The sequence below is a fragment of the Cladophialophora yegresii genome, assembly GCF_000585515.1.
Source record: "Cladophialophora yegresii CBS 114405 chromosome Unknown aczIN-supercont1.4, whole genome shotgun sequence".
NCBI classification, from domain to species: domain Eukaryota; kingdom Fungi; phylum Ascomycota; class Eurotiomycetes; order Chaetothyriales; family Herpotrichiellaceae; genus Cladophialophora; species Cladophialophora yegresii.
Genome location: NW_006913048.1, coordinates 3,345,773 through 3,368,987, shown reverse-complemented (window position 1 = coordinate 3,368,987; position 23,215 = coordinate 3,345,773). Strand labels below are relative to the sequence as shown.

At 50.2% G+C, this 23,215-nt stretch overlaps 10 protein-coding genes across 10 annotated transcripts; 5 read left to right on the top strand and 5 right to left on the bottom strand.

The window, feature by feature from the left end:
* Positions 1-359: 359 nt before the first annotated feature.
* A1O7_06568 (uncharacterized protein) lies at positions 360-2,342 on the top strand (the record flags this gene model as incomplete). The annotated part of the gene is made up of 1 exon (XM_007760570.1): positions 360-2,342. The coding sequence occupies one exon, from the start codon at positions 360-362 to the stop codon at positions 2,340-2,342; it is 1,983 nt and encodes a 660-aa protein (XP_007758760.1).
* Positions 2,343-4,383: 2,041 nt separating this feature from the next.
* On the bottom strand, positions 4,384-5,554 carry A1O7_06567 (alcohol dehydrogenase (NADP+); the record flags this gene model as incomplete). Its single annotated transcript, XM_007760569.1, has 4 exons — positions 4,384-4,929; positions 5,015-5,282; positions 5,349-5,427; positions 5,485-5,554. The coding sequence occupies 4 exons, from the start codon at positions 5,552-5,554 to the stop codon at positions 4,384-4,386; spliced, it is 963 nt and encodes a 320-aa protein (XP_007758759.1).
* A 1,095-nt stretch (positions 5,555-6,649) lies between these two features.
* Positions 6,650-8,736, bottom strand: A1O7_06566 (uncharacterized protein; the record flags this gene model as incomplete). Its single annotated transcript, XM_007760568.1, has 8 exons — positions 6,650-6,879; positions 6,938-7,416; positions 7,520-7,671; positions 7,727-7,801; positions 7,855-8,006; positions 8,068-8,277; positions 8,357-8,510; positions 8,590-8,736. The coding sequence occupies 8 exons, from the start codon at positions 8,734-8,736 to the stop codon at positions 6,650-6,652; spliced, it is 1,599 nt and encodes a 532-aa protein (XP_007758758.1).
* A 724-nt stretch (positions 8,737-9,460) lies between these two features.
* On the bottom strand, positions 9,461-10,938 carry A1O7_06565 (uncharacterized protein; the record flags this gene model as incomplete). Its single annotated transcript, XM_007760567.1, has 3 exons — positions 9,461-9,770; positions 9,833-10,751; positions 10,806-10,938. The coding sequence occupies 3 exons, from the start codon at positions 10,936-10,938 to the stop codon at positions 9,461-9,463; spliced, it is 1,362 nt and encodes a 453-aa protein (XP_007758757.1).
* A 617-nt stretch (positions 10,939-11,555) lies between these two features.
* On the bottom strand, positions 11,556-12,484 carry A1O7_06564 (carboxymethylenebutenolidase; the record flags this gene model as incomplete). The annotated part of the gene is made up of 4 exons (XM_007760566.1): positions 11,556-12,166; positions 12,221-12,268; positions 12,339-12,409; positions 12,456-12,484. 4 exons carry the CDS (start codon positions 12,482-12,484, stop codon positions 11,556-11,558), a joined length of 759 nt encoding a protein of 252 aa, XP_007758756.1.
* A 502-nt stretch (positions 12,485-12,986) lies between these two features.
* A1O7_06563 (methylisocitrate lyase) lies at positions 12,987-14,112 on the top strand (the record flags this gene model as incomplete). The annotated part of the gene is made up of 3 exons (XM_007760565.1): positions 12,987-13,402; positions 13,454-13,509; positions 13,568-14,112. 3 exons carry the CDS (start codon positions 12,987-12,989, stop codon positions 14,110-14,112), a joined length of 1,017 nt encoding a protein of 338 aa, XP_007758755.1.
* Positions 14,113-14,235: 123 nt separating this feature from the next.
* On the bottom strand, positions 14,236-14,580 carry A1O7_06562 (uncharacterized protein; the record flags this gene model as incomplete). Its single annotated transcript, XM_007760564.1, has 1 exon — positions 14,236-14,580. A coding segment is annotated over one exon (345 nt), but the record flags the coding sequence as incomplete, so codon positions are not given.
* A 1,055-nt stretch (positions 14,581-15,635) lies between these two features.
* A1O7_06561 (uncharacterized protein) lies at positions 15,636-17,066 on the top strand (the record flags this gene model as incomplete). The annotated part of the gene is made up of 3 exons (XM_007760563.1): positions 15,636-15,948; positions 15,993-16,352; positions 16,414-17,066. 3 exons carry the CDS (start codon positions 15,636-15,638, stop codon positions 17,064-17,066), a joined length of 1,326 nt encoding a protein of 441 aa, XP_007758753.1.
* Positions 17,067-19,065: 1,999 nt separating this feature from the next.
* On the top strand, positions 19,066-19,908 carry A1O7_06560 (uncharacterized protein; the record flags this gene model as incomplete). Its single annotated transcript, XM_007760562.1, has 4 exons — positions 19,066-19,201; positions 19,256-19,356; positions 19,414-19,721; positions 19,767-19,908. 4 exons carry the CDS (start codon positions 19,066-19,068, stop codon positions 19,906-19,908), a joined length of 687 nt encoding a protein of 228 aa, XP_007758752.1.
* Positions 19,909-21,021: 1,113 nt separating this feature from the next.
* Positions 21,022-22,827, top strand: A1O7_06559 (uncharacterized protein; the record flags this gene model as incomplete). The annotated part of the gene is made up of 1 exon (XM_007760561.1): positions 21,022-22,827. The coding sequence occupies one exon, from the start codon at positions 21,022-21,024 to the stop codon at positions 22,825-22,827; it is 1,806 nt and encodes a 601-aa protein (XP_007758751.1).
* Positions 22,828-23,215: the final 388 nt, after the last annotated feature.

Sequence of the window (23,215 nt, the reverse complement as noted above, 5' to 3'; positions counted from 1 at the left end):
TGCGCTTATCTGCCTGGGAGTTAATGCTCGGCTCTCGACTGGTGTCTGGACTGCGGCTCTCCCGAGTGGGATGCATTGAGCTGTCTCTCAAGTCAAATCATGCGTTGACAACTTTTCCATTCCCAGCCAACCTCCAATGGGATTGCAAAGATGCCCTTCAAAATACGGTTTAGTCCTAGGGGAACGTCCATGCGTCCGCGCCTCACGTCTAGGCCCTTGGGCTCTAGGTGTGCGATAGCTTCCATGGCAATCGAAATGCTCAGGTAAGGATATTGCAATCACTATAGAACATCCTTCGGTCTTCTCGACCCTTCATCCTGTATCATACAAAACAGTATCCCGATGCCATTTCCGGCAAGATGGCTACTAGCATTACTCTCGTGTACCAGCATTCCGTGGTGGACGATATTGCCCACCACCGTTACAAAAACTCCATGTCGAAGGATAATCGATCATCGAGTCAACCAGCCCCATTCAAGGGGGAATTCTCCTTTGTCAATAAGGATGCCGGCAACATTGACTCGAAAGACCACAATGCTGCCGTGTCGTGGCATGTCATGAACCGTTATGAGAGGTGGAAGAAGCAGGAGCAGGCGAAGAAGCTGCGAGCTTCTGCCAACGTGCCCGTGGGACCTCTGTCCCCTCCTTTACAACAGCCACCCCCGATTCCTACTCCGCGGCAGCAGCCACAGCCATCTCGTCCACGAGGACAGTCTGTACGTCGAGTTTCAATTGACAGTCCTAACAAGAGGGCTCGGTTGACAAGCGACTCTCAGCCCCCAACAGTACCGTCAGCGACTTCTTTTGGGTTTGACCCATGGATGGTCGAGCAGCCGCTGCAACTTGGCTACCCTGGCATTGGCTCTGCTCAGGCGTCCGGGAGCAGCGGAGTACAGACATCGACTACTTCGACCCCTTCCACACAGTCAAGCTTAATTGAAGATGACCCAGCGGCCATTCTCAACTCGATCAATCGGTCGCTAGATCCCAGCACAAGCCCATTCGACCCATCTGCTTTCCCCGTGACTCCCTTCGTCAACAGCCTCATCAGTTTTGCTTACGAAGTCTTCATTCCACAGTCTTGGCCTAAAGAATCGGAAAAGAGTCAAAACTCATACGAGATTGCCAGGAGTTGGGACGATATGATTCTGATAAATCAGGACACCTGCTATGCTAATGCATATTTGAGTCTGCTGACGGCCGCCATGGGAGCGCTGACCGAGGATGACACTCTTACTTACCATTCGAGATACTTCCAAGGACAGGCCATGACCGAGCTGAGGCAGCGAGTGGCGCGACCCGGTCCTCAAGACCTGATCACGCTCAAGGCCATCTTGAAGCTCTTCTCATCGGAAACTCTTGTGGATAATACATCGGTTGCGCGCATGCATCTGAAAATGCTCCGCAATCTCGTCAACGCAGCCGGAGGCGTCATTTTAATGGACGCCTGGTTCCGCGAAGACCTTCTGTCATGCGACTGCTATTTCGCACTGAAATACGGTACGCGCCCGCTGTTCCCGGCTTCGGAGTGGACTCCAGGGCCGCTGAGTCAACCATGGAAGGCACGGCTGCTGGCGGCAGGGATCCTCGGAGACCACGCGGCGAGTGTCGACCCGCTGATTGAGCATCCCGTCATGAAAGCTGTTGTGACTGACTTGCGGGAGCTCTTCAAAGCGCATGAGTACACTCAAATCCACGACGTGCCGGGCGACGATCAACTCCTCCGATGGCAACAACTACGCAAGTTCGATTGCATTTCACGACTGGCGGATCACGATTGCAATTTGGCGATATACCCTCATCTGTTTCTGCGACCACTGACGCAGGCTTACACTTGTGCCGCCACGGGGTTGATGGCGGCGATGGTGCTTGGGGCACCGGAGCCCGTGCGTTTCGGGCTCAAATTGCTTTCGGACCTACGCAAGAAGCTGGTTGAAAGTGACTCCGAGGGCGCCGTTGCTGAACATCGGCGACTCCGGCTGTGGGCGCTGTATGTGGGTACACTGGCTGAAAAGGTCCACCCTGTCAGCGCAGCTGAAGAAGGCTGGTTCGCGAGTCAGTACCAAACTCACACGGAGAGCATGGGCGTATCAGAGTGGGAGGACACGAAGAAGGTGGTCCGGCAATTCCTGTTCTCAGAGAAACTTCACCAAGAGATCGAGTCGGGGCGAGCGCATCGGGGGATAGATGTCAGGCAAGGACTCTACACAGCCTCCGGTTGCAGCTGGCGAGAGCCATTACTGGACACGAATCTCCTCTTCAGCGAACCCGAGGAGGACATTGGCGGATCACGCGCCGGCTCGGTCTCGGTCGCTTCAGGGAAACGGAGAGCGGACGATTGATGATGAAGCTGGCCAGGTTGTCATCGCCGTACAGGGAGAAGAAGCCATTGGAGTCTTTGCGCGTGGGTTCATGCTGCGGTGTGTCGAGGGAAGGTTCGATAATAGCCAGAAGACGTTTGCGCACGTGCATTAGTTCGACAAGCTGCATATCGACCCGAGCTCGTGGTTGGTCGGCAGCGTTTTCCAAATATGGTTTAGGGCCAGTATAAAGATGCAGGACGAAGGGGTCGATCCCTGGGTATACATCCCCTCCGCACCCGAGGTGTCTCCACTGCGTCCCTGACCTAGACTCCAACATAGACTTTCTGATTCCGAGTTACAGTTATTACAATACACGCGTATGTATTGACCAGATCAAGCACCCTGACTTTGGATACCTTTGGTGATCAGAGGCTGTCCAATCAAATCGGCTAAACCGGGCGAGGCTGTTTTTCAGAACAGATGTGCCCGTACTGATATCTGCTTACCTGTCTTTTGAAACCCCATTATACCTCAAAGGCGGAGGTTCTACTGAAGTTCCCCATGGGCTCCGAAGCCCGATGGCTCCCGCCCGACATAGGTACTATCTACCTGCCATCAGCCTGGATTCATCACGGGCTCGATGGTGGCTTGCAGAGAAGCGTGTACAAGGCTACACACAGCATCCCGCATAACCAATCAACCATATACGTACACGCATATATACAACACACACTCCCCCTCACTCCCCAAAAATGAAGGGATGCATTCCGCTCGTCCCCAGCGGGATGGCTGCTAACAAGCAAGAACGCCAAAGTGTGCTAAATGAGAGATGGGGCACGGGGATTTGCCTTGCTCCGAGCTCATCAACAGCGGGGTGGTTGGAATTATATTCGATTCAAGCGAATAACGCCGGAGCTGACAGTGCTGCCGCTGGGTGAAGATGTCACTCGTGACGGACGAGCCTCTTCTCCATCTTTGGACTCCGGTGCAGCAAAAGGGATCACGAGAAAATGTTGCGGTCAACGTCTGGCTCCATTAATGCACCAAGTATGTCTTCGCGGGGAAGGACTGGCTCGTGGCTGTGGAAGATGCGCTGTCAGAACTGGAGCCACCGAAGAGGAGAGGTCTCAAGGTGCAATATTTGGGAGGCACGACCCTTGAGCTCCTCCGCCACCACGAGCTCAAGCGGAAAGAAGCGACAATGAGTGACCTTCAAGAAGTTGAATATCAGGCTTTCGGTGATTGCATATCCTACATAGTATCTTGCTGCTCACGAGGAGCTCCCTATTGTGTACGCGGTGACGAGCTTTGGAACTCGAGCAAGAATGTGGACTTGCGGACGAGATGCAACGTTTCTGGAACCACTTTTTGAATCTGAAGAGTTTGCCGAACCCTCGCAGTATATCAAGGCTCATTCCAGCGAAGCAACCGAGCTACGCAAGGGATATGATCATATGTGGAGATTCTCACCGGTTGTAGGTCGTGACCATCCCTGCTTTTCTTTCAGCCCTGGATACGCCAAGGCCAACCCGTCAGTAGTACCTGAATGTACGGAGTACGGAGTAGAGATATCAAAGTCTTGCCATGTGAAGGTGTGTTGGTCGATTCGTGAAACGGTTATCTACCGGACTCTTAGCAAATAAAACTACCCATGGGCCTGGGGCCACACAGGGGAATTGTCTTTATAGGGAGGGTTGGGGAGGGCTATCTGTGAATTCTAGGGGAGAATGGCCTTACCTATGTCAATATCCACGCTGCGAATCAAGGAGTATCGCCGTCGTTGATGGTCGGCAGGGGCTTGCTAAAAAAAAAAAAGATGCTGTTGATTGATGCTACTTTAACATAATATGATCTATATTGGTCAAGTTGTATGGTGGTAAAGGTAAAGCATAAGTATGCGGATGCGCGTATGACGCGTGTCTCGTTCTCGACACCTAGACTTAAAGCTAATCGGTAAGAGCCAGTGTAGGGCCAACAACGGGACCAAGGGTTCCTGGTTGAGGTCTACAGCGGCAAGATCTTGATTCAGATATAAACGTGCTGAATAGTGATATACTTAAAGTAGTCAATGCTTTAAATTTCAAGTGGAAATCTTGCCATCGAGGTCAACAAAAAGGTTTGTGCCAAAGACGCTCGAAGGATCCCCGAATCTGAGCTTCTTGTCAATGCTATCGATCATAGCAACATCTCCGGCCTCCAGCGCAAAGTCCCCCAGTCGATTTGTTGCGATTCTGGAAGGTGTCTTTGACTTGGGCAAGACACTTCGACCGTGAGCAAGGCCCCAAGCCAAGGCAACTTGGGCACCGGTCTTGTCGTACTTCCTCGCTATTTCCACCAGTACCGGATCGTCCATCATCTTCTGTATTGGAGAGGTAGTGCTTCTTCCCCTGCTGTACAGTTCGTTCTGGTTCCCAAATGGTGAGTACTGCGTCACATGAATACCCTTTGCAGAGTGATACTCGTGGAACCATGTCTGCTGTAGCCACGGATGAAGCTCCATTTGATGCACGGCCGGAACCACGGCTGTGCTCTCCAAAAGGCGATTGAGATCTGCCAAGGAGAAGTTTGAGATCCCAATCGCTTTCGTCTTGCCTGTTGGGATCAACTTTTCCATCGCCTTATAGGTCTGGACAGCGACGTGGGATTAGTAGTCAGACCTGGCATTGGTGGGGGGAAGGTTGCTGGTGGGGAGATATGAATGTTTCACACACATCAACGTAATCGATCTCTTCAAGAGCTATTTTGCCTTGGTCATCGGTTGGAAAGGGGTTTGCACGGCCTCGCTGAAAGGCAATGGGCCAATGCAATAGGAAGAGATCAACATAGTCCAAGCCCAGGTCCTTCAGAGAGGCGTCTAGTGCGGCCTCAACATCATCAGGGTGATGATCGGTATTCCAAAGTTTTGTAGTCACGAAGAGCTCCTCTCGTGGGATACCACTGTCGCGGATGGCTTTACCCACAGCTGCTTCGGTTCCATACCTGAATTTCTTGTCAGCGAGACATGAAATTACGAGACGACAACTGATCTTCAGCTGATAGACAAACACTCTGGCTGTATCAATGTGCCGGTATCCCACCCTCAGCGCTTCAAGACAAGCATCGTATTGGGCTTCTTCATCTTGCCCTGGTAGTCCACAATTAGTCCGTTGCTTCGCTTCTGGTGATGTCACAAAGCACCTACAAGTCCCAAACCCAAGGGCAGGAATCTTCGCCCCTGTGTTCAACGCGAATTGGGTATCTTGCGCCATCATACTCGTTGCTACCAATTACGACTGAGGCGGCTCGAGAAAGGCTCCACGGGTCTAATTGGTGGTGGCTCTGGAGTATATCATTCCTTTAAATGCTTACTGAATCTTCAAACGTATTTCCGTCCAAAAGTCCCCATTGTCGATTTCTAAGGCCTTGGAGCACCAAGTGATTGGCGTGAAGACTCCCTTACCCAAAGTTTCCATTTGGCTAGTGATAAACCCAAGAATTGCAATACATGCCTACGTTATCGGCATTTGACGGACGAGCTGAAAGAGTTGCCGGGTTCAATCTCATCGAAATTCGGGTGGATAACCGGGATCCGAAATTCCGGGTTTCCGGATCGACGCTGACGTGGATGTTGCCGTGCTTTTTCAAAACTTGACATTTTAGGGGACTTGCAGAGTACCGGATTTTGAGACAGCACTGTGGCCACATAGAGTCTACACGTATCCTGTCTGTTCGTGCAGGGGCTACACGACGTTGATCCTGCGATATGGGAGAACAGCGCTGTAGTGCGCGCATGTTGCTCAGTGTCGTGGGTAGGAAACTGACACCCCTACATTAACACAAACCTCAGGTGGTTGACACGATCGTGAAATAGATTAGCATGATTTGAAACCATGAAATTCCAGCCACCGGTGCCCCGAAGACCAGCGCTACAGAGTCCTTAGAGATGTGTGAAGCCCATCGCTATTGAGACTTTTGAAACAGGACAGGAGAAATAAAATCATGGCTTTTAGCGTTTGGGTTGGAAAGAGATCAGTATGAAGTGATGGCAATGGCCTTGTCAGACAACTCGGACGTCCCAGTACAATTGCACTACGCTGGCTAGGTAGCGTTGAGTCAAGTTTGATCTCATCACGAGAAAGTATCAATGTTGATTAGCAACCACGCCCTCGACTTTAGCCGGCTTGAAGAGTCGTGCGTGATCCTTCTCATGTAGATCAACCTGGAGATTATTTGTCATCCGGGATCGCATATCGCGCGTGAAGTATGCTGCGATAATTGAGATCACACCTAATCCTAGGCCAACATAATAAATCACTCTGACGAAGATGTTAACAATAACTTCAGAGCACACAGAGCCACCATAAACTTTACCTGAAGGAAGAAGCGTATGCCAGCTTTCCAGCAAGGACGGCGGCTTCAACAATATCTGGTGTCACCCCGGGCGCTTCACTGATCAAAGTTTGATTGAAAGAAGCGACACCCTGTATTACCTGTGATAGGGAAGACTCTGGAAGCCCCAGTGGTACCACAGCCGCGGTAACGCGTCCCGGGAGATCTGCGTTGACGCGCGAGCGCTGGATTGAGTAGAACATCGCGACTACAAACGGAATCAGTCAGTCTCTGAACGATTAAAATACTTGTAGCAGTCGACTTACCGGCAATGGCACCACCGGCGTTTCGAGCAATGCTCAAGATGCCCGTGGCCTTTGCAAGATCACGGTGCTCTACTCCAAGCTGGGCCATGATCATCGCAGTAACCTGGAGGTAGTTCATGGCCGTACAGCCCAGCAGGAGAAAAGCGAAGGCAGGATCGATTTTGTAGGGTGTCAAAACAGCCATGAGAGCGACAAACAGCGTGGTGAAAAATGCCGAAGCTGTCAACTGGATATTCATGTGACCAACGGCTTTAACAAGAAGTCCTGCAAGTACTGCTCCAAATTCGAGTCCCACGCCTTGAGGGATGCCGTAGATGCCGATCTTCAGAGGATCCTGTGTAAAAAGGATCGTCACTTCCTGTGCCCAGCCACTGAGCATGGCGTAGAGTGGAATAGAGCCCATAAAAACGACTATCGTTAGGTTGAGCAATCTATGATAGAGGTAAAAAATATTAGGAAGCTGCGGATTCATTTCTGGGCTTGGAAGACCAACCCGGTAGATCTGTTGAATAAACGTCCTGGAAACAGCGGATTGGATGAACCATAGGCCTCTGGTGGAAGATTTCAGTCAGTCCGGCGGACAGTCTCACGTTTATCAAATCTTGCTCACCCCAAAGACCAAATAAGCCCAGGAAACCCACACCTGCGAGCATAGGAACCAATACCGGGGCCGACTTCCAGGGATATGATCCGGCTGCCCAAGTCAACCCCAGCAGAAACCCTCCAAGTCCCGCCTGTTTCTGTCAGCGATCATGATGATTGGAAGGCATGGTCTCGCAAGGAACCCACGATAAATAGCCCGCAGCCGACAAAGTCGATGGTTTTGAGAATTTCAAAACGAGACAACTCCTTCTGCGGTACCGGCTGTTCCTGTCATCAGTTTCAAGCGCAGAAATTCTGGACTGCGGAAGCCATACAGGATGGTAGAAAAAGAAGAGAAGCAGGACAGAGGCAGCAGTCACAATGATATTGACGTAATAGCCCCAGCGCCATGTAGCATTTCGCACCATGGAGTATCCGATGAGCGAGCCAAAGGTGTTGAAGGCGAACGGAAGTGCCTCAATACCCGCTAGGATCGAGTCGAGGTCAGCAGTGGTCGACGATCTTTTGCAAGGAAGTGTTTCACGAACCTTGAACATAACCTCTCCACTTGGTTGGGAAGATCTCCGCCGTGGCAGCTGACGAGACCTGTTGACTGGCAGCTGCGACACCCAGAAACGTCATGCCAACAATGACGGTATTGACTGATTTTGCGGTTCCAGCTACGATGGCGCCAACGAGGCCGAGCATCCCTCCAGCGAGGAAAAACCATCGCCTCCCAAGCGCGTCAGACAGCGGGCCTGATGACTTTTGTTAATGACCCTCTTATCCACGCACAAAGAGGCAGCAGCAGGGACAGTTGCGCAAGGGGAGTCGTACCCACAAAGGTCCATGAAATGGCCACCGCCATATTGTAAGAAGAGGCCATCCAGGTAAAAGTCTCGGACGGGCCGACGTCTGCATTGATGGGGCCAAGAATCGGATTGACAACAGTCGGAATTTGTTGCTGAGATGTCCAGGCCAACAGGAGACCCTTTTGTTTCCATGTCAGTATTCCAGGGTGTGAAAGTAGAGCATCTCAGCCTTCCACTGACCAGCGACACAGGCCATACCACTCTATCCAGCTGAGACAAGTGGAATTCTCCCTCCTCAGGGGCAACATGCTCGGTGTCTACCGGGCCCTCGATCTCCTGCACATCCGCACTAGGAGGATCATTAATTGGTTTCTCAGTCATTTCAGTAGATGGGCGTCTGGACATGGAGACGAAGGAAGAGTTTCTGCTATGCAACTAGGGTGTTATTTCTTGAAGAGTCCAGGAACCTGTGAAAGCTCGCCTCCTAGCTTCATATACATTATATCTGGATCTCCCCACGACAAACCAATCTCCGAAATCAAAGCACGGCTCTTTACACAAAGTCCGGGGTGCCCAGAGTTGCTCCAATCAGTATTGCCATTATAACCCCATTTCCCCGGACTGACTGTCCAGTCAATAGAGGCAAGACAGGTGGAGAGACCCGAAGTTTGAAAAGGTTAGCCCAAAAAATATCAAGGTGCCAGGCCCATCGCATACTAGACCCGGGTTGCGGAGTCCGAAACCCCGGGTACGGAAGGTTCAAAAAATTTCACTGAGCTGGGATTATTCAGATTAAGATTCATCGGTAAGCTCGGATTTGCCGTTGTGAACTTGGACGGTAGATATGAACTCGATCATCGTTTGCAGAGTAGGCAGAAGATCGGAAGAAAATCCAATGGGTATGAAATGATGTAGAGCGAGCATCTCTTGAAACATGACACTTTTCCAAGAAAACAGACAGCGTAATATTGTTGCCAGTACTTCCTATGTTATAGATGGACAATTTTTAGGATGAAGATCGCGTGTATTATTATCTGATAAATGCCATTTTGTCACAAGACATGTGCAGTCGCCCAGCTCCCCATCCTGGGGTGATGCTCTATACGTGTAGCTACCTCTGAAGCTCAATCTAGTGCACCAGGTACATGCGTTGGTTTCCAATCTGCTTATCTAATTCCATCATGGTCTCGATGGTCCAGTCTTGATGGGTGTGGCCTGGTGGCAGGTTAGTGTTCTGGAAAGGCTTTCCATCCAGAAGGTGCGCCATCACAGCCTCGTAGTTTGCCTGCCCATACTCTTCCGCATCTGCTCCATACAGCCAGTCCGGCTGCGGGAGTCGAAGAAATTCCGGGTTCTTCTTGACATGTTCCCAGTCCGTCTGGTGCCATCGGTGCCGAAGCTCCCATCCCATACGTTGTGTCAAGCTGCATCTCTCAAACCTGTGGACGGATTCTCGTGAGCCCCTCATCATCTCGAAGGTACAGCTAGGTCCAGAACTTACCGGAGCCTTTCAAATGCTTTCAATGCGAGCGGGAGATTTGCTTTGCCAGCCTTCTCAACAAGGGTAGCCAGGGTACCTCCGTCTTCGATCGCTTGGGCAGCACCCGATCCAGAGGTTGGGAGATGAGGGTGGGCAGCGTCTCCAACCAGAACCACACGACCTCTGTCGGAGACCCACTTCTTCACGGGGTCTCTCCACAGCAACTTGTAGTCACATATCACTTCCTCTGGTATCCTTGAGATTGCGGCTCGCAGAACGGGGTCCCAGCCCTCAATGGTCGCCAACATGTCCTTGACTGTGCCTGGGTAGTTCCATGACTCTTCCACGGTGTACGTGTCGCGGTGAGTGATGAATGCTGACATGTATCGCACTTGGGAGTTTATGACAAGGATGGCATGGGTATCCGGCCCAATCCAGACCATAGTGCGGTCTTGTCCTGAGCTCGCAAGCTCGTGGGTCAACGGATCGTCCAAGAGACGATCGAGCGAAAACCATGAGCGATAGACGGCGAATCCGCTGCGCTTGGGTTTGTCAGCGTCTCCTGTCACATACTCACGAGTTCGGCTGTAGACTCCATCTGCTCCGATGACTGCGTCCGCGGTGAGCAGTTCGTCGTTCAGATATACTCCAGCTTTGTTTCCGTCCTCCCAGTGCTTTGTGATTTTGGCCCCAAAAGTGAACTTGACACCTCTCCGGACGGCTTCTTCGTACATCATTTTTTGCGTACGGCCGCGATTGGTCCAGACGTTCTGGTGACCATTGTGGTTCTGCTTCCAGGGCTGAATAAGAAGGGGCTGACCTTTGTCGTCGTTGATGGTGATGTGTGTCGGGTTGGATGAGGTTGCGAGGATGTCTTCGATCACCGGGCCCCATTTCTCCAGAACAACAGTAGCATTGGCAGTGAGCATGATCACATCACCTGCGAGTCTTTGATCAGTATATCCTATTTACCTTTGCCAATGTGAGAACTCACCGAGTCTTGACAGGGACTCCTCCCTGTCTATCACGTGAACCTCACATCCTTTTCGTCTTAACTCGATAGCGGAGGTCAGACCCGCGTAGCCGGCGCCAATGATGATGAAACTGATGGGAGTGTCTTGCACCATGTTTGATAACGTGTTGCAGATGCAAAGAGCTAGAATCTGCAAAATTTTCAGGGTCCAAGACCATTGATATGTACATTGAATGTAGTCTGCTGAATGAGTGATTGACACGGTCCATACGTTTTGACAGCGCCAGCGATTGTACTGGTCAGGTTGTCATCGGCCTTTGTGACCTTTGCCATGCTGTCTATGTTCCGTGGGATCCCAGTTCCTCCACCGTGTCCGTATGGGACATCGAACTCCGGGCTCACCTGAATTTCGGGGATTGGGATCTCAAATCCCGAATACCCGAGCTTGAATGCGTTCTTCTCGAAGCATCTTACCCTATCATGACTAGAGCAGGCGGGCAACCTTGAACATGCCCCGAGTGCATCACCATTCGCCAAGGGGTGATAGTTAGTGGTCCCTTTTCCGGCCCGAAGCTCGATGGGAAACTGGAGAGGTGTTTGTGGTCTGGCGAACTACGCTCGAAGTTTTAGAGGTACTTATCAAAATCGTCTGATATTTCGCCCGAGACTTATCTCATATTTCCGTATCGTGTCTAACACTTTTGGCTTCTATGTTCTGGTACGACGTATAGATGAAGATACGACGCTAGCTGGTTAGACTAGTCAGCCTGTCTATGTGTACCTACTGAGAAACTCCAGCACCACTTGATAGCCGCGTTCGTACTCCTTGCGAACTGCTGCGTCTTTGAGGTCTGAGCGCGCTGCCATAAAGCCATGGATCTGCGTAGGAAACGTCGTGACGTGGTGAGGGACCGTCAGGTTGGCTTCGAAAGCTTCGACATCTTCGGCTGGTTCGTCTTTTGATGCCAGAAGTGCCATAGGCACTGCAACGCTCTTTGCATCATTAGGGTCCAGCATGGCAGGATGACATTGTACAGCTGCCTTGAACAGTCCACCGTCGCCAGAAACTACTAGAGTTGCGATCTTTCCTCCCCAGCAATGTCCCAAGATTGCCCAAGACTCAAATTTCCCAGCAGTTGCCGTCTCGTTCGCGGCGGCAACAATTCCCGGGATCCTCTGAAGAGACTTCTGTGGAACAGCCTGGGTTTGGAAGAAGTTCCCTAGCTTCTTCTGGTGATCCTCGGTCTGAGGAGGATACCAACTGATATCGGCTGGGTTTCCATCAAAGAAATCCGGCATGAAAACTCTGTATTTCCGCTTGGAGTCAGAGTTGGCGAGGATATCTGCCCCTTGAATTGTCTGGTCAAAGAATCCGAACACATCTTACATCGGTGCTCAGTATAGATACATTTCTTTCTTTGAAGAGACCAGCTTACCATATATGATTAATATCGCATGCTTTGAGTCTTTGGGCCCAGTCACGTCTAACAGAAGGAGTTCCAATCAGAAAGGGGAAATCACCCAGCGATGGTGCTCTCGACTCATTTGTCTTACAGGTTTTCAATCCATCGATAGTTTCAAACCCACCCTTATATTTGTAGCCCTCAGAGACAATGGGGGGTATGCTATAACAGTCACCCTCGATACGGGGTTGTGGGAGATGGGACTTACGAGCAACAGGCTCTGCTTGGAGTTGCCATGGTTTCCGTTTCTCAGAGAGTCGAGGTTTTTCGTGGATATCCGAGTCGGATGGGAGTCTGTGCAATATCTCGTTTGACAAAAATCATCAGGAGGCTTTCTTCGCGCGAATAACTGCGGCTGAAATAGGTTTTCTCACGGGATATCGATCTTGTTGTCCGAAGCCGGGTCCGGAGTGTGCGACACCATGTGCTGCCGATGGGACTGCTCGGCATCACCATGCGGCTAGAGATTCACATGCCACTTTGATAACTAAAAACAGTGATGGCATTGGATAGAATGTCTTGAGTCTAAATTGTCAATCTGATATTGGCCTTTTCGAGAGCGATTTCGGAGCAGGCCTATGCTGGCGCGTCCGGCATTGCCTGTGTCTCTTAACGATAATGAATACGGGTGCTGCTCAAACAATAGACGAACTGGTACTATATAAGAACAAGTGTTTTTCACGCTGCGTCGCATGTGCAACTGACAAACACTCTGAAAACCGATTTGAAGATGGTACCCATGGCTGATTCGCCAACAGATCTTTTTCCTGTCCCTACCGAAGTCGACTACTTGTCAAGAGGCGACAAACACCTCAAGAGCGGCTCCCATGTCAGGGGAACAATTCCGTCCTTTCAGGCAACCAAGTTAAGACGCTTGATATTGGAAGCTCACGCCGACGATTCAAAAATTCTTGCACTGCCTTGCAGTTACGATGCCTTGAGCTCCAAACTTGTTGAAGAAGCAGGCTTTCCGGCGGTGTTTCTATCCGGTTTCCCGGTGTCCTCATCTCTTGGTCTTCCCGACGCGGGCTACATAGCTTTCCAAGAAATGGCTTCAAAGATTCAAGAGACAGCTAGGCAGGTGACAGTACCTATCGTCGCGGATGCAGACACCGGATACGGAAGTCCAATGAACATGAGAAGGACTGTACAAGGGTAAGAAGCCAGAATCAACAGTCGAGGCCCTTTTAACGATGTCTGCAACAGATTTGCGCTTGCAGGAGCTGCTGGAATCATGATTGAAGATCAGACATGGCCTAAACGTACAAAAGTCCCGGAGCATCATTGTTTCAAGTTCTCTATGCTAATCCTGTTTTCTAGGCTGTGGACACACGGTGGGTAAGGCCGTGGTTCCTCGCGAGGAAGCTTTTGCCCGAGTCCAAGCTGCCGTTGACGCACGCAACGAAGGAGTTGATATTTGGATCTTGGCTCGTACCGATAGTTTCATTCATGGTTACGATGAAGCTGTTGCGCGTGTCAAGAAATTCATCGAACTCGGCGTGGACTGTATCTTTGTAGAAGCTATGCCTGACAGAGATACGATGCAGCGTCTCCGAAGGGATATCAACTTCCCGTGTTTTGCCAACATTATTGAAGGCGGCAAGACGGAAAACATCTCGGCCAAAGAACTCGCCGCTTTGGGGTATTGTGCCGTTTGCTACCCTCTGACTCTGGTCGCGGCAAAGCTCAAAAGCATTCGCGAGGCACTCGAAAATCTGAAGATGTCTTTGACCGTTGGAAAGCCGCCAGAAATACTGTCCTTCGAGGAAGTTTGTCGTGGGGTGGGCTTTGAAGAATACTACAAGCTCGAAGAACGTTATCGGTATGGAGAGAAAACAAACGGGGTTTGGAGGCAAACATCTTGAGATAGAACAACAACTCTAATAGACAATCTTGCCTACTCATCAAGCTATCCTTTGGTGGTGTACCACTGTTCAGTCGTCTTTCCAAGCCTTGATTTTTTCACACTTCATGTGCCACTATGGTCGAAAGACCTTGTCGAGTTTGAGATCTCCAAGCCGTCCATGTGGCGTGGTTCCACTCAGTTTCCACTCTCCGTTGATCTTGGAATAGTGGTGAGTCATAATAAGAAGTCCCTCACCCTCAGCCTCGACTACCTTCTTGTCCATGTCTGTCCAGCGCCTATAGGTGACGTAGACTTGATGATGTCCATCCGCCTTGTCGTCCGAATGTTTTTCAAACTTTGAGGTTCCAATCACATGAATGCAATCAAGTAAGCCTCCCAGATTATCAGGTCTCACTGTCATCTTCATGAAATCGGCTTTGGGAATATCATCGAACTTTTTCCCGAACGACTCCGTGTAATCGAGCTGAGAATATTTGATCCGTGTTCAGCATTCAATCCCAGCTTGCGGATATATGATCTCACCATCATAGTGGGCGCAATTATTGCCTCAAGTCGATTCCATTGCTAACGCCGCGGATTTAGTATATATCGGCTGAAACCGCGTTGAAATCGTTCCACACCTTTGAATCATAGCTGTCTGCCCATTCGAAAGTTATCTCGCTCAATGTTTGCCACTCTTTGTGAAGAGATCAGTTCAAATACAAATCAACGAATTCAGTTCTGAACAAGTTATACCTTCGAAATTGACTTTTCCTGGAGCCATGTTTCCCTGAACGCCGATAGAGATCAATATATGTCCTGGTGGAATGAGCGAGTTGTATCGTTCAAACTTTTAGAACAAAGCTGTGGGTGCAATGCGGGATTCGTCCGCTTGGATGCTCGAGATTGATCTGCTCGACAGTGAGTGTCCGGATGTCCACGACCATTTACACCTTGATATACAGTGGGCTAGTTGGTATGGCTGAGTAAAATTGATCAATCCGGCGGAGGGGCCCATGGGCCGTCCGGTCCCCATCCTCCGCAAGATCTAGACACCGGATTACGGGGTCAAGGCCCCGAATCAGCACCATCCTAACCCGATGTTGCCAATTGTATGGTCATAAGACTTTTGCAACTGAATGCTCAAAGTTCAGGGTAGGTGATATGTAAGGCACGCCTTCAATCTTTGTGGCGCAATCGTTACTATTTTCCTCACTATTCGGGTTTCGAATCTAGTCCTTTCTCATTCCAGCAGCATGGCGAGCCCTTACCAGCTGGCGCTGTCCACATCAGATCGTGGTTGTGTCAACACGCAGGAGAATTTGCTGCCCGAAAGTGCAAGCACCGCCAATACCCTTATAATGGAGAATCATGAGCGACATCATATTTACTTTGACAACGCTGGCCTTCACAGTAAGTCTTACTTCAAGCAGCTGAAGACATGAGATTCACCATCTCCGAAGTTTATCGGTGTGGCATGAAAGTGTTTCCAGTCAGCATAATCTGGATCATTGGGTCATTGAACAGATGTCTAATGTGAACATGTCCAAAGACCACATCGTCCATCATCTACTCAGCATATACGCACTTGGGGCTTCGCCGTCCCAGCTTGAGAAAGCCTACCGAAATAATACGGGGTATCAGCTTCCCACTCCTCCGGCGGACCCGATCAACATCGAAACATTGAGACAACCTGAGGGATTCGTCAAGCATCTTGGTGACAGTGAGCGTTACCGAGATTACGTGGTTTTCTTCCAGAAGCTAGTTTCCGAGCGTGGAGTTGAATCTGTCGTCAATGAATATGTCTTTAAGGGAGATGCGAGGGCAGATGACATGCTCGCAAGGATGTTTTCAGGTAATGTTTGAGAGACCTTCAAAGTACTCGGCTCACTCTCTAAGGATTCTTGCACCCCATTATCCATCTTGGATATGGAATCGAATTCAATCAACCATTGATCGTGGCAGAAGCTTTGGCACAAGCTGCAATTCACCCGGCCTGGCCCGCACCGTTTCTTTGGGGTGCAGAGAATGCCGCCAGAAACCTAACTCAGCCTGCTGATCATACGCTCGTCCAGCTGATGGACGAAATCAAAGCAAATCATAAACTACAAACTGCCGTCGTCTGGTCTGATCCTCCCAACAAAGTCACCGATGGGCTCTACATACGAGCCGCAGACGAGATGACTCAACTTGCTGCTCGTTGGGAAGTGTCAGCAAAGGACTTGGAGCAGAAGACGGCTGAGATGATTAATGCCGGATGTAAGCGTCCCTTTTCTCGTCAGTATATGAGCGCGCCCCTTTTGACATCAGCCCGGAACAGTGTACATGACCGCACTTGCTCAGCGGGCCGACAAAGCGATCAAATTCGATTTCTTCTTCATGCATTGTGCCAACACTTCCTTGTTTTTCTCAGTATTCAACCGGACTAGCTGGATCTCGAGAAAAGCAAAGGGGCGATTGGTAGAATGCATGGGGCGACTACACTTGCTCATGTATGCATCCGCAAAAGCGCCTGAACTACGACTACAAGATCTCCGTGGATATCGACCTGAGAGGCGAGGTGGATGGGAGTCAATATTCGCACGGGCTAGGGAGTATCAGGACGATGGTCACACGTCCAAATTGATCCGCGCGATTAGCAATGGGGAAGCTGTGACTGAAGCGTTTGAAGCGGCACCAGGAATCAAGCTAAAGGGAGGGGATTTTCTCAAAATGGCGCACATGGTAATGGATTCCGTCGAGGCAATGGACCGGCCAGACTTTGAGATGCCAAACGCTGGCACGACCGGCTACGAGTACGCTGCCGAGCTTGACCCGTTTGTTCAGAGAGTGGTTGTGAGATGGCTGCGTTGGGCCGGGTTCCCAGAAGCATGGGAGGCGGTGGCAGACCGGGATTACGGCCAGTTTGCCCCGACGCACAATGGAGTCAGTGATGGGATGGAGGGCAATCTGACGAATGGTGTTCATGGGTAGTTAGCAAATGGATAAGGCATTTTTAACTTACAATTACTTGGTGGATTGGCCCGAGTCCTCCCTTTCCTGCCAAGGGACCGCAATACCGTTGTCCTCGGGTTCTGGGACTTCGGAATCCCGAAAGTCCAAACCCCCATCAAACACTAGCCCCGGATTGTGCCATGTGTTGTGCTAGATGGTAATTGTCCCCTCCACGAAATCTCGCTTATGTCCCCCTTATCCGGGGTACACTCCACCTTCTCCAGCCGAGTACTCATCTCGTAGTTTGTGAAGCACGCTTGGCTTCAGCCTCGGCTCGCGTCCTCGGTGTGATTCTCAGGTTGAAAGAATCGGAGGCCGAGTAAGTCACTGTTTGAAGCGCACCATGTTGAGTCGACCACCACCAATGTTCCTCAGTCTCGCTGTACCTCCTGTTGTTCTCCGGGTGTGCGTGCATCTCTGTAGTCCTGCCAAGCATATAATACTTCTGCAAACAGACCAACTCAGTTGACCACATATGCGAACGAACAGTGGTGCCACCTGGATCGTCTTCTCTTGCATCCGCTTTGATAAATCTTGACGATATACACCATGACTGTTTCGCTGTATAGCTGGCCCGTGGCATCACTGCTTTTAATGGTGGTGGTGTGTGGGGCATCACGACTTATGAAAATTGGAATGCGTCCCCAAGATCTTCCACCAGGTAGATGAGGTCCCATCTATAGATGCTCAAAAGTGAACTAGAGATGTTTGAGCTGACCCCATCTGTGACACAGGACCACCGACACTCCCTATAATTGGGAACTTGCACCAAATGACAGCTCGACCATATCAGTTGTTCGATAAGTGGGCAAAACAATGTAAGGACGGTGCCTCGTCAACAGGTTGATTCTCTTATATTGACTCCGATTTCATATGGGCCTATTGTCTCAATCAAACTTGGAACGCAGACGATGATAGTATTGAACACTGAAGAGTCGATCCGAGACCTCTTTGAGAAGAGAAGTACTGTCTATTCCTCAAAGTCGAGCAACTTTGTGGCAGAATTGGGAAAAAACTGGAACTTGCTCTTCAGACCGTGAGTTGGATGTCATTCACTACAGAACTACTGTTGGAAGCTCTGTACTGAATAGTGATCAGAAATGACGACTTGTGGCGGCGGTTTCGAAAGATGTACCATCTAAGGCTGAATCTCACTGCTGCAAACAGATATATCCCATACCAGGTGAGTACCGGCTGTCCTGCCAAAGATAGAAACTTCATTGTGTGCTGAAATGCTTAAATCAGGAGTTCGAAAGTCTTCAGCTGCTGGACGAAATGTTAGACAGTCCAGAAGAGTTTTGGGACCACCTTAAAAGATACACCACCAGCATTGGGGCAACTGTTACATACGGCCGCCGAATTCCAATCTTGGACACGCCGCTTGTCAAGAAACTTTACACTGTAAGTGCAAATGATGCGGCGAGTCAGAGTCATAAATCTGGACTGATTTGTCCTGTAGTGGCTCAATCGCTTTTCCCTCTTGCAAGAGAGAAGCCAGTTGGCGGATTGGTACCCTGTTCTCAAACCTCTCTTCTTGCGACTCCCAGCATGGGTGAGCGGGTTCCTAGCCGAAGCGACGGAGCTTCGGGATATGGAATGGGATATGTGGGTCCAGCTCCTGAGAGAGGCTTCGGGCCTGATCCAAGAAGGCAAAATGCACCCTAGTCGGTTATTCCCAGATCCTATTCTGAAAAAAGTGTCTGACCAGAATCGAAACCAGGTTTCAGTCGTGACATGCTACTAACTCTGGGCGCCGAAGCAAAAGATATTGACAAAGCAGATGCACTCAGCGCAGACGAAATTGCTTTTGCGGCTGGCCATGCTTGGACAGCAGCTGCGTAAGTGCATTTTGTTCAACTATGCCCATAGGTTGATAGTGAAATACTAGGGACACCACATACAGTACACTACTAGGTTTCGTCAAGGTGTGCTAACTTCCCTAAACCACAAAATCATAGCAACTCATTAATCCAAGGCCATGATACTATTCCCCGAGGTCCAGAGAGTGGCTCAAGAAGAGCTTGACAGAGTTGTTGGAAGTCATCGACTTCCCACTTGGAATGACTCTGCAGAAACACCTTACATCATGGCCGTGGTGAAAGAATCGATCAGATGTATGACCTCTCCGAAACGAAGAAAACGCAAGAAAGCTCACCCACTTCGCACAGGGATGCCAACAACGATCGGAGGCGGAGTGCCCCACGCAACTACTACCGAGGATTTCTACAAAGGTTACAGAATTCCTGCTGGTGCCGCAATCGTAAACAATGTTCGTTCTTAACGACGGAGGTAATCTCTGTTTCATGAGCTGATCCATACCCAACAGGCATGGTCGATCAACAATGACCGTACCAACCCAAGAGACTTTGATCCTACACGCCATCTTCCTGGGAAATATCCACCAGTAGGGCAACCAAAAGGCTCCGATACATCGGAGAGACCATTCACCACCTTCGGAGCCGGTCGACGCATGTGTCCTGGAATCCACGTTGCTGAGCGAAGTTTGTTCACGGCCATCTCGAGGTTACTCTGGGGGTTCAAAATGTCACGTCCTGTTGATAAAGACGGGAAGTTGGTGCCACTCGATCCCGATGCTTTGACACCTGGTTTTCTCGTCATGCCTGTTCAATATGAGTGAGTATCTTTCCTCAAAGTTCGAATTCCCGCTGACATTGACAGTGCTGTATTCGCGGTCCGGGCTGAAGAGCGAGGATCTTTGATTAGAAGGAAGTGGGCCGAGGCGTCCGAGATGCTCGATAGTGAGGGAAATTATACTGAAGCGTTCTTCGAGCAAACATTTGCAACGCAATCCTTGAAATAGCACAAATCATGAACCTTGGTGATAGCCAGCTTGAAGCTATTCAGGAGGAGTCCTGACAGAATCGGACCAGATGACTATTGTTCGTGCATACAGATGCATAGTACTTACGCATCTTGCGCCAGAGAAGCTGTCGGCGAATAGCGCCCAATAGAAGCATGTAGGACAAATGCATAACCCAACCTCGCCACTCGCGTCCTCCCGCCACGCCAGGGCCCTTTTCAAACCCGAGGCAATCCACAAGAGCCTGTGCGGAGACCCCGCGCCTGGGGGTCGCGCAAGTTTAGGTAACTTATTTGTCGAGTGTTCGTTTCCACATCTTCCACTGTTTCTCCCAGTCAACTCCGGTCAAACGAGCCAGCTTGGGCCTCTGGGACCAACGCATACCTCAGGTTAACCATCGGTTGCCGGCACAGTCTAGTTTGATCTTTTCATCATATATTGTCTTCAAGATGGCCTGTGAAATCTGCCGGGTTAAGAAGGTCAAATGTGCGTGCTACCATGAAAACAACCCCTGTTCAGTTTGGAGCTTACAGACGTTGAATTTAGGCGACTCTTCGACACCTAAATGTCAATACTGTAGGGTAATCAGTCATATTCAAGACGGACCACTTTGGTTGATAGCCACTGATTAGAGAACAGGATCACCATCTTCAGTGCATTTACCCGGGCAGGGCCAAGAGAAAGCAACGAGAAAGCGATAGAGATTGTAAGCGCCTGTGATGGACACACACAACGCCTATTCTCCGTAAAGATTTCTAACGAAATCTCCTATGTATAGCTGATGTTGACGCGCGGCTCTTACGCATGGAGAGTCTGCTTCAGAGCCTTTATGAGCGAGAACAGAGTATCGGGACTGAAAGCGAACCCCAGAAACGTTGCCAGGCTTTCCCGTCAGCTGCGCATCATCCCGGGAACATTGGAGAGCGCAATGTCAATTCGTTGCCGCCGGAGAGGACAGTGATAGATTTGGATATCATTCGGCAAGTGGAGTCTGGGCGGAGAGTTCCCATGCCAGGGACAGGCACGGCCACTTCCTTTCCTGAGCACCCTCACCAGTCCATGAAAGTGGGAAGGACAGATATGGTCGATGAGATCCTCTGGTCTCCCAACACCATGAGCAACTTCCACGATGAAAGCTCCGGGCTGATGATTGGAGAGCATGGACAAGAGTACGCGGGCTCCTCTTGCGGCATGTCCCTTGCGACTCAGTCCGGTCTACAATGGATCTCTCAGAAGGCCGGCAACAGCAACAACGGCAACAGCATCAGCTTGGACGAGCAGAGGGAAATGGTGAACGAAATTCTCTCTCAGTTGAAACTACCCACACGTGGCGAGAATGGATCTCGCAACCGCCCGCAGTCAAATCTTCCACCAATTGAGGTGGCGAAGCGATACATCGATGTATACTTTGCCAAACAATGGCTGTGGCCGATTATTCGGGAATCTGGTTTTCGAGAGCATTGCGAACGGTATTGGAATGACCCTGCCAGTTGTGACAAGACTTGGTATGCGCTATACAATGTAGTTCTCGCACTCGGATGTCGAGCTTGCCTCTCTTCTGGCACACTCAAATCTTTTCGAGACTCGGAAAACGAAGCCTGGGCTTATTTTGACAACACGGTCTCGGTACAATCCAATCTGATGTATCAGAAGACGTCTCTACAGGCCGTGCAAACTTTTGCATTGATGACAGTATTTGCACAAGGTGTGGGGGGGCCTCAGCCAGAGTACATCTACTGCGCCATTGCTGTGCGCTTTGCCACGGGATTGGGATTGCACAAATCCTCGCCCAAGGCATGGCATATGTCCGACCTCGAAATCGAGGACCGCAACCGCCTGTTTTGGAGTCTTTACTGTCTTGACAAGACAATCGCTTTCCGCACGGGCCGGCCTTCATTGCTGGATGATAGTGACATCGCCTGTCCTTTCCCTCGCGATTTGTTCCCTGATCACCACGGTGAAGACGGTTCCCATGAGTCTCGAGACTTCTTTCTCAACGTCACACGCTATTCTCGAATCTGCTCCCGCATCATCAAAAACCTGTATTCGACGACATCTCTTATGCAGACCGCCGAGGCAAGAGGGGCAACGGTGGTCGAACTGTATGAGGAGCTCAAGCAGTGGAGGCGTGTTGCGACCACGGACGCAGGTCAAGATGCATTGCAGGGTTGGGCGTCCCTTCGAGAAACGAAAATGACATCCATGGCCCTTTTTCACCAACGCCTTGTGCTGGAGTATTTCTACCATGACTGCGTGGCGTCGCTCGACAAGGCACGTCGACTAAAAGACATAGCTGAAGCCCGAGCGGGAAATACCTCTTTACAAAGATTCGCGCTGGATCAATTAGCGGCAGATTCTCTGGAGTCTGCCCGATCCATGTGTTTGTTGACGCAGTACATCGATATCGAGAGCTATGCACCCAACTGGCTTGTCATATACTACCCGCTCACCGCGATCATCACGATTTTCACGTTTCTGGCCAGCAACCCACGGTCCAGTTCTGCCACGGCCGATATCGCACTCATGCAATGTGTCCTCGGTCTGTTTGGACGAATCGAGTACATCTCTTCGGGAAATATCCTGCTAACTAAGAGTGGAGAGTTCATCAAGATTGTTTCTTCTCTCGTTGAGAAGGCAAAGAATGACGAGGAGAATGAAGATAGTAGTCTTTCACGACAACCTCAATCATTGCAAGAGCAACAGCCGCGATGCCACGAGCGTCAAGACGATGTCGCGGATCTTCACGCACCCGATCGACTTAAGAGCTCCAGGGTCGATTCGCCCTTTCTTCAAACTCAGACGGGTGAAAATAACCTACCTGATGACGACTTTAGTATGCCTTATATGGCTGACCAGTTCCAATCTCTCAATTGGCTTAATTGGAATTTTCTCCAGGAGGATATCATGATAACTCGTTGACCTAAAAAGAAGGTTTAGTTTGAATGAATTATTAGCCGGATATAAGGAAGCGAAGAATTTGGTAAACATACTAGCGTAACTATGTTTCAAAAATGGCCATTGTCGTGTGACTCAATTGGAGGACATGATGAATTTCAGAGGGGTCTGGGGGCAGACCCAGCTATATAGTTACGAAGGCCTATGTAAACAATACGGTATCGTACAATAGGGGGTATGGCCCAGTACACCTCTTGAGGCTGTCTGGCCAACCCTTCGGATAACCTTCCCAGTCACAGTCGCGAACGACGGTAGTCAGGTGGAATGCTGCACTTGTGATATGGATGGCCCGGTCTAGGAAGGATCTCGTCTCTCGCTGGGGTCAACTCAGTGAAGGTCGGAAGAGCCAAAG